We start from the raw sequence: 15693 nt of genomic DNA, 5'->3' as shown, positions 1-15693 counted from the left end.
TTTGACATCACCAATGCATTGGATTTCAAAGTGCTTGAATACTGCTGCACCCTCCCAAATGTTCCCAGGTGATAGTTTCTCTGCAATTTTTTTTTACTGAGTAAGGTGGCAGAGGGAGGCAAAATGTTTCTTCGAAGGAGACAGCAATGTCAGAAGCTCACCAGTTTGAGGTCATAGGAAAGAAAGAGAAAGAAAGAGGAAGAGAGAAGGAAAGTATGAGACTGACTTGCAAGTGGAGTCACTATTGTAATCCAGGAAAACACAGGAGCCAATTTACACACAGAAAACTCCCACAAACAGCAATATAACAACAAGATAATTAGTTTTAGTGATATTGGTTGAGGAATAAATATTTGTCAGGACACTGGGGAAATCCCCTCCCCCTGCTCATCAGAATAGTGCTCATGGGATCTTTGATGTCCACCTGAGAGATTAGGTGAGACCTCGATTTAACATCACAGCACACCCTTACTGCTGCTTTGGAGTGTCAGCCTAGATTTTTGTGCCCAAGTGTCTGGCATGGGTCATGACCCCACAGCCTTTTGACTCAGAGACAGGAGTTCAACCCATTGAGTCACGGCTAACACTGGGATAACTTACCATTAGAATGGAAGATGGTACAGTGAGTCTCCATTTGAACACAGTGGGCATGCAAGGAGGAGAAAGAATGTAGTTGGTGCAACATTTAAACACTTAGGAAGTACAAGAGAAGTTCAAAAGTGCACGATATTGACAAAGCAAGACTAGAAAAAGGGGTTGTGATAGAGAGAGGTTGGAGAATCAAGGTACAGAAGAGAAATTCCATTTCATAAAACGAGCCTTTTCCAAGAGTGTTAGATGGTGCTGGGAACATCTGCCCAGATGTTGTTTCTTTATTCTTTCATGAGATGTGGGTGTCACTTGCAAGACCAACATTTGTTGCCTATCCCTAATTGCCCTTGAACTCAGCAGCTTGCTAGGCCATTTCAGAGGACAGTAAGGGTCAACCACATTGTTATGGATCTGGATTAGGTAAGGATGGCAGATTTCTTTCCCTAAAGGGGCATTAGTGAACCAGATGGGTTTTTATGACAATCAATGATAGTTGTCATGGTTCCCATTACTGGGGCTGGCTTCATATTCCAGCTTTTTATTAATTGAATTTAAATTCCACCAGCTACCTCAGTGGGATTTGAACCCACATCCCTAGAGCATTAGCCTGGGCCTCTGGATTACTAGTCTATGCCACTGTCTCCCCTAAATATATCAAAAGTAATGGCTTGCAACTGACGGATTGGATATACTGCTTGAAACCGGATTTAAAAAACTGGAAGAGACAAATATGGTCACTTCTACTCCCCTCTCACCTCTGTAGGCTTGGCGGAGTCCTGTTTATGTGTGAAAAAAGAGGCTCTGCCAAATGTATTCCTGTACAGCGGGAAAAGTCCTTAGCAATTTCACCCCTTTATTGTTTTGGAGGAGAAAGTAATTGCTGATTTAACATAAACCTGGGCAAGCCTGAAGAAATGCAGTACCAAAGCAAAGGTCATATTATCACCCATTGAGCCTCTTCTACCTCCTAACCTGCTGAACTAATGTTGGTCATGATATCCTCATGAAGGAATTTCAAGGGGCATAATTAACAGGCCATCTTTAACTCCCAGCTATTTGTCTGGCTGTTCTTATTTACTACTCAGAATTCTAATTGCACTCTCTGTTCTGACCTGCATTGGAAATGTCACACACTAATTTGAAAATACTGGCAGCTTCTCCAGTTCCCACACCAGTTGGTGACTAACTCCATATATTAGCAATCTGTCTATGACTCTACCTGGATGCTGTTGCATTGTACTTTCTGGGTTTAGGGATCAAATCTGCTTGCTCTGTTCTCTAGATCAACTAATCAACAGATTCAACAACTGATTGGAACTTGTGGAACAACTAATCCGTTAGTGTTGATTTAAGAGTTGGACATCAGCTACATGAAAGTTTCAGCAGAAACTTAGTTAAAATAAATGTCCTGCGGCTTAGACACCTGATGGTACGGTCAATGTGGGTGCTTTTAGTGAATTGTTTGTCTCTTATTCACAGTATTTGATGGATTTTAAGTACATTTACTTTAAGAAGCTGATCCGATAAGGACCACACCACACTTGTGTGCATTGCTGATTGATAATGGGTTTGTCTTTGCTTGATCTATCGATAACTGCCCAAACCCAGTAGAAAAACACTACATCAGGCAGAATGACATTTTGCAGTTCCTTTACAACTTCAATAATAAGCACTTGCATTTATATAGCCCCTTTAATGTTGTGAAATGTCCCAAGGTGCTTCACATGAGTGTTATCAAACAAAATTTGATACCAAGCCACACATGGAGGTATGAGGACAGGTGAGGAAAGTTTTAAGGACTGTCTTAAAGGAGGAGAGACAGAGAGCTGGAGAGGTTTAAAGAGGGTTAGGGCCCAGGCAGCTGAAGGCACAGTCGCCAGTGGTGGAGTGATTAAAACCAGGAATCCGCAAGAGACCAGAATTGGAGGAGTTCAGAGATCTTGGAGGGTTGGACATCTGGAGGAGGTTGGAAGAGTGAGGCTAAAAAGATATTTGAAAACAAGGGTGAGAATTTTAAAATCTCCATGTTGCCAGGAGCCAGTGTAGGTCAGTGAGCACAGGGGTGAATGGGACTTGGTGAAAGTTAGGATACAGGCAGCAGTGCTTTGGATGAGCGGAAGTTTATGGAAGCTGGAAATTGGGAGGCTTGTTTATTTGCCAAGTTGGTGTTTCACTAAATTAAACCAGTGTTTGGGCATTCACTGTGGGTTAGTGATCTAAATAGGTACTAGCTGAGGGGATTTAATGGGTTGCTTTCTTTAAATTGGCACATTCTTGCCTGTTGTCCATGAGGAGAGCTCAGTCTTTCAAAGCCAGCAAAAAATGGTTGGAGTTGACTTTCTTTATTTCCCACAAACTAAAGTGTGACAGACAATAACTGGAAGTTGAACATCTATATGTATGTTGATCAACCGATACATATACCATAAATAGCTCAATACATAGGCAGATAGATAGACAGATTGATTGACTGATTTCTCCACGGCCTTCATTTTTGTTTTCTTTAAAACCCAAAGTATTTGATGACATTCCCTTGGCCTAAAACTCCAGCCCAAAATGAAGCTTCCGTTTTATATATCTCTGCCTCATCTGGAGCCATTGGCATTACAGCTTGGTCTTGTTTTCCATCAAATACTGGTCCCACCTTTGGCCGCTGTGTTAATCATTGTTGTGTTGTCCGTGCTGTCCTTGTCCCCTGCTTCATCTAGGTTTCTCGTCACACTCACCATCTTATTCCCGCCAAATCCCTGTTTTAAAGATCTCACATGAGGAGGACTATGATGGTGCCAATGGTGAGTCTGTGTCACTTTGTCTTCTGTGTCACGTCTCCAAAGTGGTATTTCTTCAATTTGTATCTTTTGTTGAGCATTCTTTAAAATTACTAATTAGTACAAACGATCACACGGACTTTGCAACACAGAAACAGGCCTTTCAGCCCAAGTGAACTGTGCCAGTGTTTATGCTTCACGTCAGCCTCTTCCCACCTTTCTTCAACTAACCCAGTCAATATTGTTAAGAGAATGTTAATTATATTGTTAAGATACACAGGTGAATGGCGTTGTTTAAATAAGTACTTAGATTATTTATAAAGAGAGACTGCTAGGACAGTGGGTTGGTAGGTAGGAAGCAGACATATGCAATGCTGAATTCTGTGAGTAAAATTATTATGAAGAAAAGTATCTAGTTTCATACTTCGCCAACTGGCTTGAGATTGGAATAACAAAAATACCCTCCTATTCATTCCTACCTTTATGTGGCTTCCCCCCCACTCTGTTGTTAAAGAAGACAAAATTCAAACGCATGGATATACCTTCCCTTCCATCATTAAGGCCAGAATTTTTCCGTCGGCGATTTGGGGGCGGGGCCTGCTCGCCGGCGGGAAAATAACGCGGGATGACTTTGGGAGGAACCCCCGATGTCATCCTGCCCCATTTAAATATTCAGGAAGGTGGGCGGACAGCGAAATCAGCTGTCCACCCGCCAACCTGTCAATGGCCAATTGAGGCCATTGACAGGATAATTAACCCAATTAAAGACCCTGCCCGTCTAACTTTAAGGCTGGCGGGCAGGCCAGGAGTCCCAGGGGGCTTCTGATAATACATGAAACCTCATCCACCGGCGGGATGAGACTTCATGTCTGTTTTTAAAAATTCTAATAAACTTTATGTGATATTTATTAAGATGCCCTATCTCGTGTGACATTGTCACATGAGGGCAACACGTTAATTTTTTTTTATTTTGCTATTTTTAAGGTTTATTAAACCTTCAGCACTCTCCCTGAGACAGCACTTAGTCTCAGGGAGCAGTGCGCTCTTATGCGTGAAAGAGCGCACTCTGACAGTTGGGGAATCTCTCCCCCACCCCACCCGCACAGGGAGTGCATAGCGCTTCCTGTCAGGTGGCCCGGTGGGCGGGGCCTTAATTGGCCCAGTGGGCGGGGCCTTAATTGGCCCGCCCACTTAAAATGGCGGCAGGGTCCGTTTCGGCGGCAGAGTTCGGCTACCCGCTCGCCACCGAGCCGGTGGAGCCCACCCGCCCATCGAGGGCTAAGTTCTGCCCTAAGAATCTAGCTCTTGCATTGGAGAGCCACAGGCCAGTATTTGGAAACATGTTAAATGTTGCTCCCCTGCGAGATAAGCCTAACCTTTGGGCTCTGATTGGCCGTCCAGCTTTGAGAGCCTGCCTGCTGCCCTTAATTAAGACAAGGAACCTGTCTCCATGACAATCGGTCAAAATCCCAAAGAATGACCGTTTCCCCCGGGGCTGGGTTTGAGACCCGGAAACAATCCCAGCCCGTTTTTCCCACCCCCTCCCAACACCCACCCCCACCCCACCCCCACCACCACCACCCATCCCCACCCCCACCCTGCCCCCCCCCCCCCCCCCCCCGAACCAAAAATTCAACCCAGAGTCTTTTCAAAAGAAAACTGAAGAACTCCGATTCAAAATGGTTTCATTCCTAAAAATAGCAACAGGAATTTAATGACAGCTTTTTTGCTAGATCCATCTCTCCAACATTTTCAGCATCATCGCTGCCAGTTTTTGGTAAAAATTACAATCTGCTCTTGAACACTCATCCCAGCAGCTTCGCATATGCCCATGTTGTAACAGGACAGAGAGGGATTTGGCGAGAGTGCGTTGTGGTCTTGTGAAAATAGAACGACTTGGAATTTCTATCCGATTGTGTCGTGGGATTCAAACGCGAGTTTGGGTGTGTGCGAGACCATCTCCCATTGCTAGTCACCAGCCTCCATCGTGGGAAATGTAGAATGGTCGCTTTGAATCTTCTGTTGATGGGGAGCCGACGGTAAAATTGAACCCAGAGTTTTTTATTCGCTGACCGGAGAGAGACTAAGAATTGGCAGTAACACTCAGGTCCACGTCGCCCGAAGGAGGTGCGCCAACCTCAAACTCCTGCCCGCTGTATAGCGCTGCCCCAAATCACATCCTTGGATAGTTTGTTACGTGTTAACTGGAACTTGAGATCGTGTTTCGTGTTTCAGACATGTTGGCCTGGAATGTCCTCTCTCAGCTTCTCTTGTTCCGTCATTGTAACTTCTCCAGAGGCATATCGGAAATGCAGTTTAAGCTCACTTAGGGCAAAGTCACGGCGGAGGAACGGGAGCAGTTCTGTGTGCACATGAGGCTTTGCTTCCACCTGTTACTTTTCTCATCCTCATAGATAAAACGGAAAATCATCGATCCCCCTTCCTTTGAAGTGATTATTCACCGTTATTACAGCAGCAGAAACCTACATTTATATAGCACCTTTGATATGGCAAAACTTCCCGAGACACTTCATAGGCCCTTGAGCCTAAGAAGGAAATATTAGAAGACGTAAACCTGGAATATCCCCATCTGCCACCCTCCCAACCGATTTAATGCCCCACTGCTACCAAACCTGCCATAGAGGAGGGCATTAAATTCCACCCTCTGTCTCATCAATCGGCAGAACTAATGATTTGATCTGCAGAGTGAAAGGCCTTCAGGCCATTCTCCTATTTAAATGTAAATTAGTCTTCCCTTCAATTCTTAATGATGTTGGCCCTTCATTTCATGGCCACTAATTTAGTGTCTGACCTGTCGGATGGTGGCGTGTGGTATGTTTAAAGCAAGCTTTCTTCTTTCTTCATGCTATTAACAATTCTGAAGGGAAGGAACTGAGAGTGGTGGTAAATGGCAATGACCCAGACTACGAGCATTTCTATACAGTGGAAAGCTACAATGAACCAACAGAAGATGACAGACTGGAACAGTTCCAAAGCACGGAGATGATGCGTAAGTGTCCCTCACCATTTTATTCCTTAACACCTGGTTTCCTTTTCAGTATTTAGAGAAGGTATGGTCATACCAGCATGCAGGATTGAATAGAATGGGCCTATATTCTCTGGAGTTTAGAGAAATGAGAGTTGATCTCATTGAAACGTATAAAGTTCTTCGAGGGCTTGGTACAGTGGATGCTGAGAGACTGTGTCCCTGGCTAGGAAGCCCTATAACTACAGGGTCACAGTCTCAGGATATGGACACTGAGATGAAGAGAACTTCTTTCCCTCAGAGGGTCTTGAATCTTGAGAACTCTAGTCGATGTTCAGTTGACAAATATGGTTCAAGACAGGGATTGATAGATTTTTGGGCACTGAGGGACTCGAGAGATATGGGGCTCAGGCAGAAAGGTGGAGTTGATGGGGAAGATCATCCATGATCTTACTGAATGGTGGAGCAGGTTCAGGGGATCGTATATCCTATTGCTCCTTTTATATTCTTGTTCTTTTCTTGAATAATTGAATGATACAAGGTTATTTCTAATGTACGCAACTTTACCAGTCTCTGTCAGTAGGCGTTCCTCACTCGAAGGTTTAGCAGAGACCCAAAAGGCCTTGTTGAATTTTCAGGTCTCTTTAATATTTTGGTGTCATTTTCTTTCCGCTTGTGATTTCAGGAGAACTGATGTCAAATATCAGAATCTGAGTAGGGCCAGGCCTCACTTTGATTTGTGATGGTAGACTTCCTCAGATGCGATGGAACAATTCCAGAATAGAACACAGATACCCAAGGCAGTGGAGAAAAGTGCCTGAACTCTGAAACTTCCCTTGGAGAGCATTTCACATATCTCTGCATTTCCGGGCAGTAGTAGCACAAATCTGGAATTCTCTGCCCCAAACGGCTGAGGGTGCTGAAGAACAGTTCAAAACAGAGATTGAGTTCAAACATTTCCGATCGTAATGCAGCAAGCGGCGCGGATCCAGAATGCGCTGCCTGAGTGCGTGGCGGGGGCAGATTCAGTCATGGCTTGCGAAAGGGAATTGGATAAGCACGAGAAGGGAAAAGATTTGCAAGGCTACGGGGAAACGCTGGGAGAGTGGGGTTAGCTGAGTTGCTCTTGCAGAGACCCAACATTGACTTGACAGGATGAATAGCCATTTTCTGTATCGTAACCATTGTATGATTCTATAACCATTGTTCCCCATCTTGGACAGCATGTGTTAGCAAAGATCCTCCACCAGCTCCAAACCAATCTTTTGTTTCTTAACACATCCCGTTACCAATCCCCTTTCACCTTGCACTATTCACCCCTTTGTCACTAACTCGCTCCTGCCTTCCCTCCATTCACAGACCTTCCCTTTTGTTCTTTCCTCCCTCTCCCCTTCCCTGTTCCTGCCCTTGGATTTGCTTAAAAGCTGTGAAGTCTCTAGCACCTTCCGGTTCTGACGCATGATCATCAATTGAAACATTAACCCAGTTTCTCTCTCCACAGAAGCTGCCTGACTTGCTGAGCATTTCCAGCATTTTCTGTTTTTATTTCAGATTTCCAGCATCCGCAGAATTTTGCATTTGTATCTAAGATTAATAGATCTCATTTTTAAAATTTTGTTCATGGGATATGAGCATTGCTGACAAGGTCAGCATTTATTCCCCATTCTTAGTTGCCATTGCGAAGTTAACGGTTGGTAAGGGTATCAAAGGATATGTAGCACAGTTGGGTAAATGGAGTTGAGGTAAAGGTCAGCCACGATCTAATTGAATATCAGAACAAGCTCAAAGGGCAGAATGGTCTACTCCTGTTCCAATGTTCCTTAAAACAAGCCTTTTCTCCATTCAGTCAGCCAGTGTACACAGAAATCTCAATGGGTTCCTAGGCACATGTGCCACTGCTGCATTGAGGGAGAGGGAGAATCATCTAGACTTTAGCTGTTGCTTTTCCCTGATGACTCAGAACAGGCATGCAAGGAATCATGCCCTCAAACCTCCAACCTCTAACCAGCATTGACATCTCTGGTTGAATGTATTCCTGGAGGTTTTCTCATATGCACACTCACTGCCTCCCCACACACCCCAAACACACACACACACACACACACATTCACAGCCAGCTTTGTTCTCCAATCATATCCATCCTCATAGCGTCCCGTCTTCCCTTGCCAATTAGAAAGCAGATTGGATGATTCTTGACTGCCAGTCAAACAGCTTTTCCACCCCATTTTTGATTTTTTGAATTAAACAAAAGCATGGGGGACAACAGTTCCCTGGTGCTTTCTCCATAGCAATGCCTTGGCCAATCCAAGTCAACTTGCCAACCAATCAGAACATTTTTCTCATGCGGTATAAATCGTTGCTCCCTTTGAAATTTGGCATTCCTGTATCTGTCCTGATGAGTGCAAGACAAAAAACTTCGACAGCGCAATCTCTTTTCTTTCAGCAATGCAATTTTTATAAATTCCCTCGTAATTTTCTCCAGGGTTTTTGCTTGTAGCAGTTTTCTGGAGATTAATTTTCAGTTTCTGGAGACTCCAAGCTAATCCCATATCGAACTTGTTTCAACCACACTTAGGAATGGGAGTAGGTCATTTAGTCCCTGGACCCTATTCTGCCATTGAATGAAATGATGGCACCTGCAGCAGTGTGCATATTTTGATCTCTATTATTGAAAGGATGGAGAGGCATTTAAAAAGGTGGAGGAAAAAAAACATTCACAAGGTGACACCAGAACGGATAGGACATACTTAACAGGAAAGGCTAAACGGACTGGGAAATTTTTATCTAGAGAAGGCAGAAGGGCAACCGGAAAGGTGTCCTTAAGCTAATGAAAGGGTTTGACAGGGTAGACGTGAAGAAGATGTTTCCACTTGTTCAAAACTGTAGGTCATAAATATCAGATAGTCACTGATAAATCTAACATGGGATTTCTGAGAAACTTCTTCACTAATAGACATCTAAGAATGTGGAACTCGCTGCCACAGGGAGTGATCGAGACAAGATGCACTTAAGGGGCAGCTGGATAAGCAGATGAGGTATTAGAAGGATATGCTGATGAAATTAGATTAAGTAGGGTGGAAAACATGTCTGGAGCATAAATACCAGCATGGCCTGTTTCTAAGCTGTGGACTGGTTCTACTTACCACATTGGTGCCAGCAAAGGATCCTTCAATAAAACAGTTTGAAATGCTGAGTGTGCACCTTCAGTTCCATTAAAGGGACCACTGACTTGGTTTGCCTTCCACCGACAGGCGATAAAGTAGACTCCACAGCTGCACCACAACAGGAAAGGTATAGAAGAGAAGCCTCCGCACAAGGTAGGAACCTTGTGATCCTGGTTCACTCTTCACATGCGAACCCAAAAGCCAGCAATCTCTGAGGTGAAGGGGTAGGGGTGGGGCGAGGGGTGGTGTGCGGTGGTCGTTGAATTGGTTGTGGGAGGGGTGGTGGGTGGGGGTTGAGGGGAGTGGGGGGGGGGGGGGTGCCTGCATCACAGCCAAGCTCACTCCTCTCCACAGCTCAGCTTAATCCTCTTCACGCCCAGCAGTCTGCCTGCCAGCAGGGGTGATGGGACAATAATGGGATGAACAAGCTCATCCCATCCTTTCCCGATCCAAGGTCACTCCGCAATTATATCGGCCAACAGGACATGGGCCAGGGATTGGATCTCCGACCTTTCTTGATCTTAGGGCCAAGGCCCAGACCAAGTAGTGCGTTTACGTCCAGGACACCCTTTTAGGTCGTAGGGACCCCGTTATTGCTGAGACCAGAATAGGATGCCTTTGGCTTTATGATCTGCAAACTGGCTTCAGGAGATGTGGAACATCTTGTTCAACTTTCCCTGCCCCCAGCCATCACATAACTTTTGCTTGATGTCTTGCAGAAGCAGGAGACCCCGCACCCCCCCCCCCCCCACCCCACCACCACCTTCAATGTTCCTGCTCTCTGGGACATTTTTCATCCTTTTGCATTTGCTTTTCCATCCTTTTTGACCCCTTTTAATCTGAAATCCACTCCATCCTAATAATTGAACTGAGACGTCTGGAGTCTGGCTCGCGATAAACGGTCAGGAGGGAAAGATATTCTCGCTGGCTCTTCAGCTCGGAATGAGCACTTCACTTTAACTCCATCTAGTGCTTTGCAGGACACCCTGTACTAAATCATTGTTTGCAGGACACACTGTACTAAAGCCTAGATGGATGACATAAAGGATACCAGCCTCAGCTATCCCTCGGTGTCTGAGGTAGAACCACCCTTTTCATACAGGTCATATCACACAAGACAAAATTGGCAGTGAAGAAAACTGCATTTCTATAGTGCCTATCATGACCTCAAGTTGCCCCAGAGCACTTTACATCCAATGAAGTATGAATAATTGACAGTAACTGTTAGACCGAACCACGGCAGCCAATTGATGCACAGAAAAGATTCTTCAACCCGCCATGAGGTAAATGACCAAATCGCCTGTTTTTCAATTTGGTTCATCAATTAATTATTTGCCCAACTTAGCACGGCCTAGGTCACCCCTGAGTCAGAAAGCAGCACCAGGGCATCATTCCACAATCGAGTCGATCACTCTGAGGGAACACCGCACTCTCGGATGTACCACTCTTTGGATGAGACATTAACCTGGTTCTGTCTGACTACTCAAATATTGTCGAAGGTCCATTGAAGAGTTCAAATATTGGGAAGACTGAAGACCGATTGGATGAAAAGTGGGGAAGCTGTCCCAGCTTCCTGGTCAAACTTGGCAAAAATAAATGACTGGTTGCTTACTTCAGTGGTGGGGGAAACGATTGCCGTGTTTGCTGACACACCAACAGTTCCTTGTACTTCCAAGGAAGTGGATTCGGTGAATGTCACTCAATTAACTGATGTGGGGAAATAGAACTTTGACAGTGCAGTAGGTAACGCAAGGTGAACATTTAATTACAGCTGTACTAGGCTGTACCGGGACAGATGGTGAAATATTTCTTTCAGTGGCTGGTCTGTCAATCTGATCAACACCAATTTCACATTCCAGGAGCTGGAAGAGAGAGAGGGCAGTGGTTGGGGGTGGGGGGGAGGGGAGGAACGAGAGGCCGGGGGGGGAGGGGGGAAGGAGAGAGAGGTGGTGGGGGAGGGGAGGGAGAGAGAGGCAGTAGGAGGGGGAGAGGGAGGGAGAGGCAGTGGTTGGGGAGTAGGGAGTGAGAGGCGGTGGGGGAGAGGAGGGAGAGAGAGGCGGTAGGAGGGGAGGGAGAAGCAGTGGGAGGGGGGAGAAAGGAGGTGGGGGGGAGGGTGGGAGAAAGGCGGTGGGGGGGGAGAGAAAGGCAGTGGGGGGAGGGGGAGAGAAAGGCAGTGGGGGGAGGGGGGGAAAGGCAGTGGGGGGAGGGGGGGAAAAGGCAGTAGGGGGAGGGAGTGAGAAAGGCAGTGGGGGGAGGGAGGGAGAGAGGTGATGGTGGGAGGGAGGGCATCGGCAGTGAGGGGGAAGGAGGGAGAGAGGCGGCGGCGGGGAGAGGGAGAGAGGTGGTGGTGGGCGGGAGGGAGGGAGAGAGAGGCGGAGGTGGGGGGGATGGAGGGAGGGAGAGAGAGAGGCGGAGGTGGGGGGGATGGAGGGAGGGAGAGAGGCGGGGGGAGGGAGGGTGGGAGAGTGGGAGTGGGGCGAGGCGCAGAGTGGAGGATGAGACATTGGAGTGAGGGAGTCGCAGAGTGGGGGATGAGGTGCACCACAGAGGGAGGTGCAGAGTGGGGGATGAGGTGGACCATGGAGGGAGGTGCAGAGCGGGGGATGAGGCGGACTGAGCAGGGGAAAGAGATTGAAGTGAGGATAGGAGGACAGAACGAGGGCGAGCGAAAGTTGAGGTGAGGGGGGAGAGAGTTCGGAAGAGGGCGTGAGTGTGAGAGTGTGAGACTTTTGGAAGAGGCTGCTCTATTAACAAAAAGCTCCAATGTTACATTTCCTTTTCTTCCAACTACTTGCCTGTCCTTTGGATTGAGCAGACCCCTGTCTGTTACCCCTGGATGAAGGAACCTGCTCCAGGTACACACTGCGTTGGTACTACCACAGGAAGACTGACAAGTGCCGACCCTTCATCTACAGCGGCTGTAATGGTAACACAAACCGCTTCCAGACACAGGAGGATTGTGAACAGAGGTGCAAGAGCAACAAAGGTATGGGATAGATGTCCTGCGAGGAAAGCTCTACATCTCTTACCAATCATCTTAGCTTTCTCTTCTTAAACCCTTTACTCATCAATGAACTGTAACCTTATAATTACTCCTGGGTAACAGTCCCTTATTTTAACCACAATCAAAATATTAAAACACTTGCGGAGGGTGTGGGAAGGGGGTATTTCTATGGGGGTGATCCTGCTTTATCTGTTGTAACATCGAAGGCTGTGTTGGACAAGCCAAGTGAAAATTACTCCCTTTTGTTTTCACATCATTTCATTGTTGACCAAACAACAAACTTTATTTAGCCTCTCCCCTCATCCCCTACATCCCCACTCCCACCTTGCCAATCCATTATATGTTTAAGTCCAAAATGAATGGCACCACCTCTGTGCTACCAGTGGAAGCTTGTAGGATCTAAGTGCAGTACTAAGGGAGAGTTACATTGTTAGAGATGGTACCCTTGGCATCTATAAGATTGTATTTATATAGCACCTTTCACAATCTCAGGACATGCTAGCGTACTTTACAACCAAGGTAGCACATTGGAAGTTTAGTCCCTTTTGTAATATGTGAAACATAGGAGCAAATTAGTGCACAGCAAGCTCCCATAACTCGCAGTGGAATAAATGACCAGATAGCATGACATTGGTTGAGCGATGCATATTTGTCAGGACCCCAGGGAGAACGACCCTCTTTGAAATAATGGCATGGAATCCACCTGAGAGGGGAGATGTGTGCTCAGTTTAACACCTCGTCCAAGAAACCCCACCTTCAACCATGCAGCACAACCTCAGTGCTGCACTGGGATTGTCAACCTGAATTTGGTGCTCGGGTCTCTGAAGTGGGACTCAAACCGACAATTTCCCAATTTGGACATGAGAATGCAGCTCACTGAGCCACATCTGACACAGCAATGAAACTATTGCTAAACTCTGGCCGTGCCTGCCTGTTCCGCTGGTTTTTGGTACATGATGAGGTTAACATTCCTCCCTCAGTCAAGACCTCCAAAATCAAATTAGTTGGTCATTCACCTGCTTGTTATTTGTGGGATCTTACTGCGTGCATCATTGTCTCCTTTGTCTTAAGAACAAGAACCACTGCCCTTCAATGTACAACAAGCACTTTTAGATGTTTCTGAAGGGCACGAAAGGGTACAACATACATTCAATTTTGTCTCTTCGTTTCATCCTTTCTCTTTACTATACATAGGCTACTCTACACATAACGCAGATGCAAACTAGGCAGCTTGTTAAATAAAGAATGGAATTGGTCAAATGTGAGGAGCCTGACATATAGATAACTGGCATCAATTGATTACATTAAGGCTCAAGCTGCCACTATTAATTTTTGACATGAGTTGCCTTTAGCTTGAAGCATAGTTAGTATGTTCCAGTGTATCTCCTTAACAGATGCCAGCTCTGTTGGCAACAATTCACCTTGTCTGCCTGTGTTGGACTGACTGAGTCATGGCTTTGGGGGGATTGGACGATGATATCTTTCCCTCCCATGCTGTCTTCATTCCCAACCTCAAGCTCATTGGAGCTGCAGAGCAGTTGCATTAATGTTCCTGCTGCAACTAATAAGATGCTCAAATATCCTGAGATCTGCAGAAAGGCAATTTTGTTTCAACTTATTCTAGGCAAAGGCATAATTATAAGTTAATAAACCTCACTCTAGACTTAAGTCTAGAAGGATCTGATTTGTCCTTTGCCCTCCCCTCCCCACATTCCACTGTTGGCACTGACTCTTGTTGAAGGGTGGTTCCTCTTTGAGACCCTTTGGTACCTTGGAAAGGTGGAGAGACTCCCTCAGCTTAAAAGAAAATGGGTTGTTAAGATCTAAAAAGGTGGCAGGAGAAGATTCAATGGTAACATTCAAAAGGAAATTGATTATATAATTGAAAAGGAAAAGATTGCAGGACTACGGGGAAAGAACAGGTAAGTGGGACTAATTAGCTAGTACAAGCACGATGGGCCAAATGAGCACATTCTATGCTCATTAATTCTATCTGTGTGCCCAGACAGTGAATGTCAGCCAGCTCTTTAGCCCTGTTGGCCACCATAACTGACACCAATCCCATCCTTCCTCAGTCGTCTCAAAATGCTTACCAAAGGAGTCACGGCGTAGCCAAGAGGGGCTGAATTTTAATCCTACCACGAGCAATGAGTTGAATAGCCAGTTAATTTAGTTTTGATGGCCTGTTATTATAGTCCTGAGTTAGTGAAGAAAGAAACAAAGAGCCAGTCTTTACTTGGAATGGATTTGTTCACAGAGTGAAACGTGTCACGTGTCTATCCCCTGACTCCACTTGACCAGTCTCTTTTTCTAAGTATTCTAAGTACTTAAACAATGCCCTTCATCCCTGTATCTTAACAATAGAGCTTTAGCAGGAAACCTTAGCTGCTTTATTTTGCCCAACCCCCAATTTCCCCCATAAGCCTAGGCTGGGGCAGTTGTGGTGCCCTCAATATCCTTGATCAGCGCTTTAACTGGGACAGACTAGGAGCTGGACCTGGGCGTACTAAGTTTGGTGGCTTTTGCCAGGCAGTGTTTTGACCTGTGAGGCCATTGGACTGCCTATTTTGTCAAACTACACAGAACTTGACATTGTGAAGAAACTAAGCAGTTTTAAAAGAGGCAAACGAGCAAACTGAAATTTTTATTTATTTATTTTTGTCTTGACAGAACCGAGTCAGGAAGGAACAAGCTGAATAAAACAGCAAGAAAAGTCAAGAAGATGTAAATTTTAATCTTAAGGGCTGGGCAAGGACAAGGGAGGTGGGCAGGCAGGGTGGTTTTTTTAAAAAAAAGATGGTGCTATATATTTTTTGAGAGTTTTCAATTTAGAAATCTTTATGAATGGTTATTGAACAGACAAATCAGAAAGCTGTTTGGATGGTAATACGTCAGTATCCAAATTCTGCTCTGCATCATCAGCAGGACAGTTATCACCATGGGGATAGATTGCAGTCAAACTAACTGGTGAAGTCCTCATTGATAACCTCGGTGCTTGTGCCTTCTGTAGAAGAGATGAGGCTTTCAAATGCTTTTTCAAGACGTGTTGGTTGCAAGTCTGTCTGTAGCCTCTCTGCAGTCAACTAGGCAATTAGGAAGCCTTTGCTTCCTTTGTCTGTCACCTTAAATCGGTGCCCTCTGGTTCTCGATCCTTCCACCAACGGGAACAGTTTTCCCCTA

General features: G+C 45.6%; 1 protein-coding gene across 1 annotated transcript in view; it reads left to right on the top strand.

Moving 5' to 3' along the window:
• The window catches only part of col7a1 (collagen, type VII, alpha 1), a 242415-nt gene extending 227102 nt beyond the window's left edge, over positions 1 to 15313 (top strand). Inside the window, exons 99-103 of the mRNA XM_041191107.1 lie at positions 3300 to 3383; positions 6244 to 6369; positions 9597 to 9662; positions 12325 to 12495; positions 15184 to 15313. Coding sequence (XP_041047041.1) covers positions 3300 to 3383; positions 6244 to 6369; positions 9597 to 9662; positions 12325 to 12495; positions 15184 to 15209 — 473 coding nt within the window. The 3' untranslated portion in view covers positions 15210 to 15313. The remainder of the gene's footprint in view (positions 1 to 3299; positions 3384 to 6243; positions 6370 to 9596; positions 9663 to 12324; positions 12496 to 15183) is intronic.
• Positions 15314 to 15693: the final 380 nt, after the last annotated feature.

The sequence above is a fragment of the Carcharodon carcharias genome, chromosome 7 (assembly GCF_017639515.1).
Source record: "Carcharodon carcharias isolate sCarCar2 chromosome 7, sCarCar2.pri, whole genome shotgun sequence".
Lineage (NCBI taxonomy): Eukaryota > Metazoa > Chordata > Chondrichthyes > Lamniformes > Lamnidae > Carcharodon > Carcharodon carcharias.
Note: the sequence above shows the minus strand (reverse complement) of the source record. Positions and strands in the feature narration are given on the sequence as shown.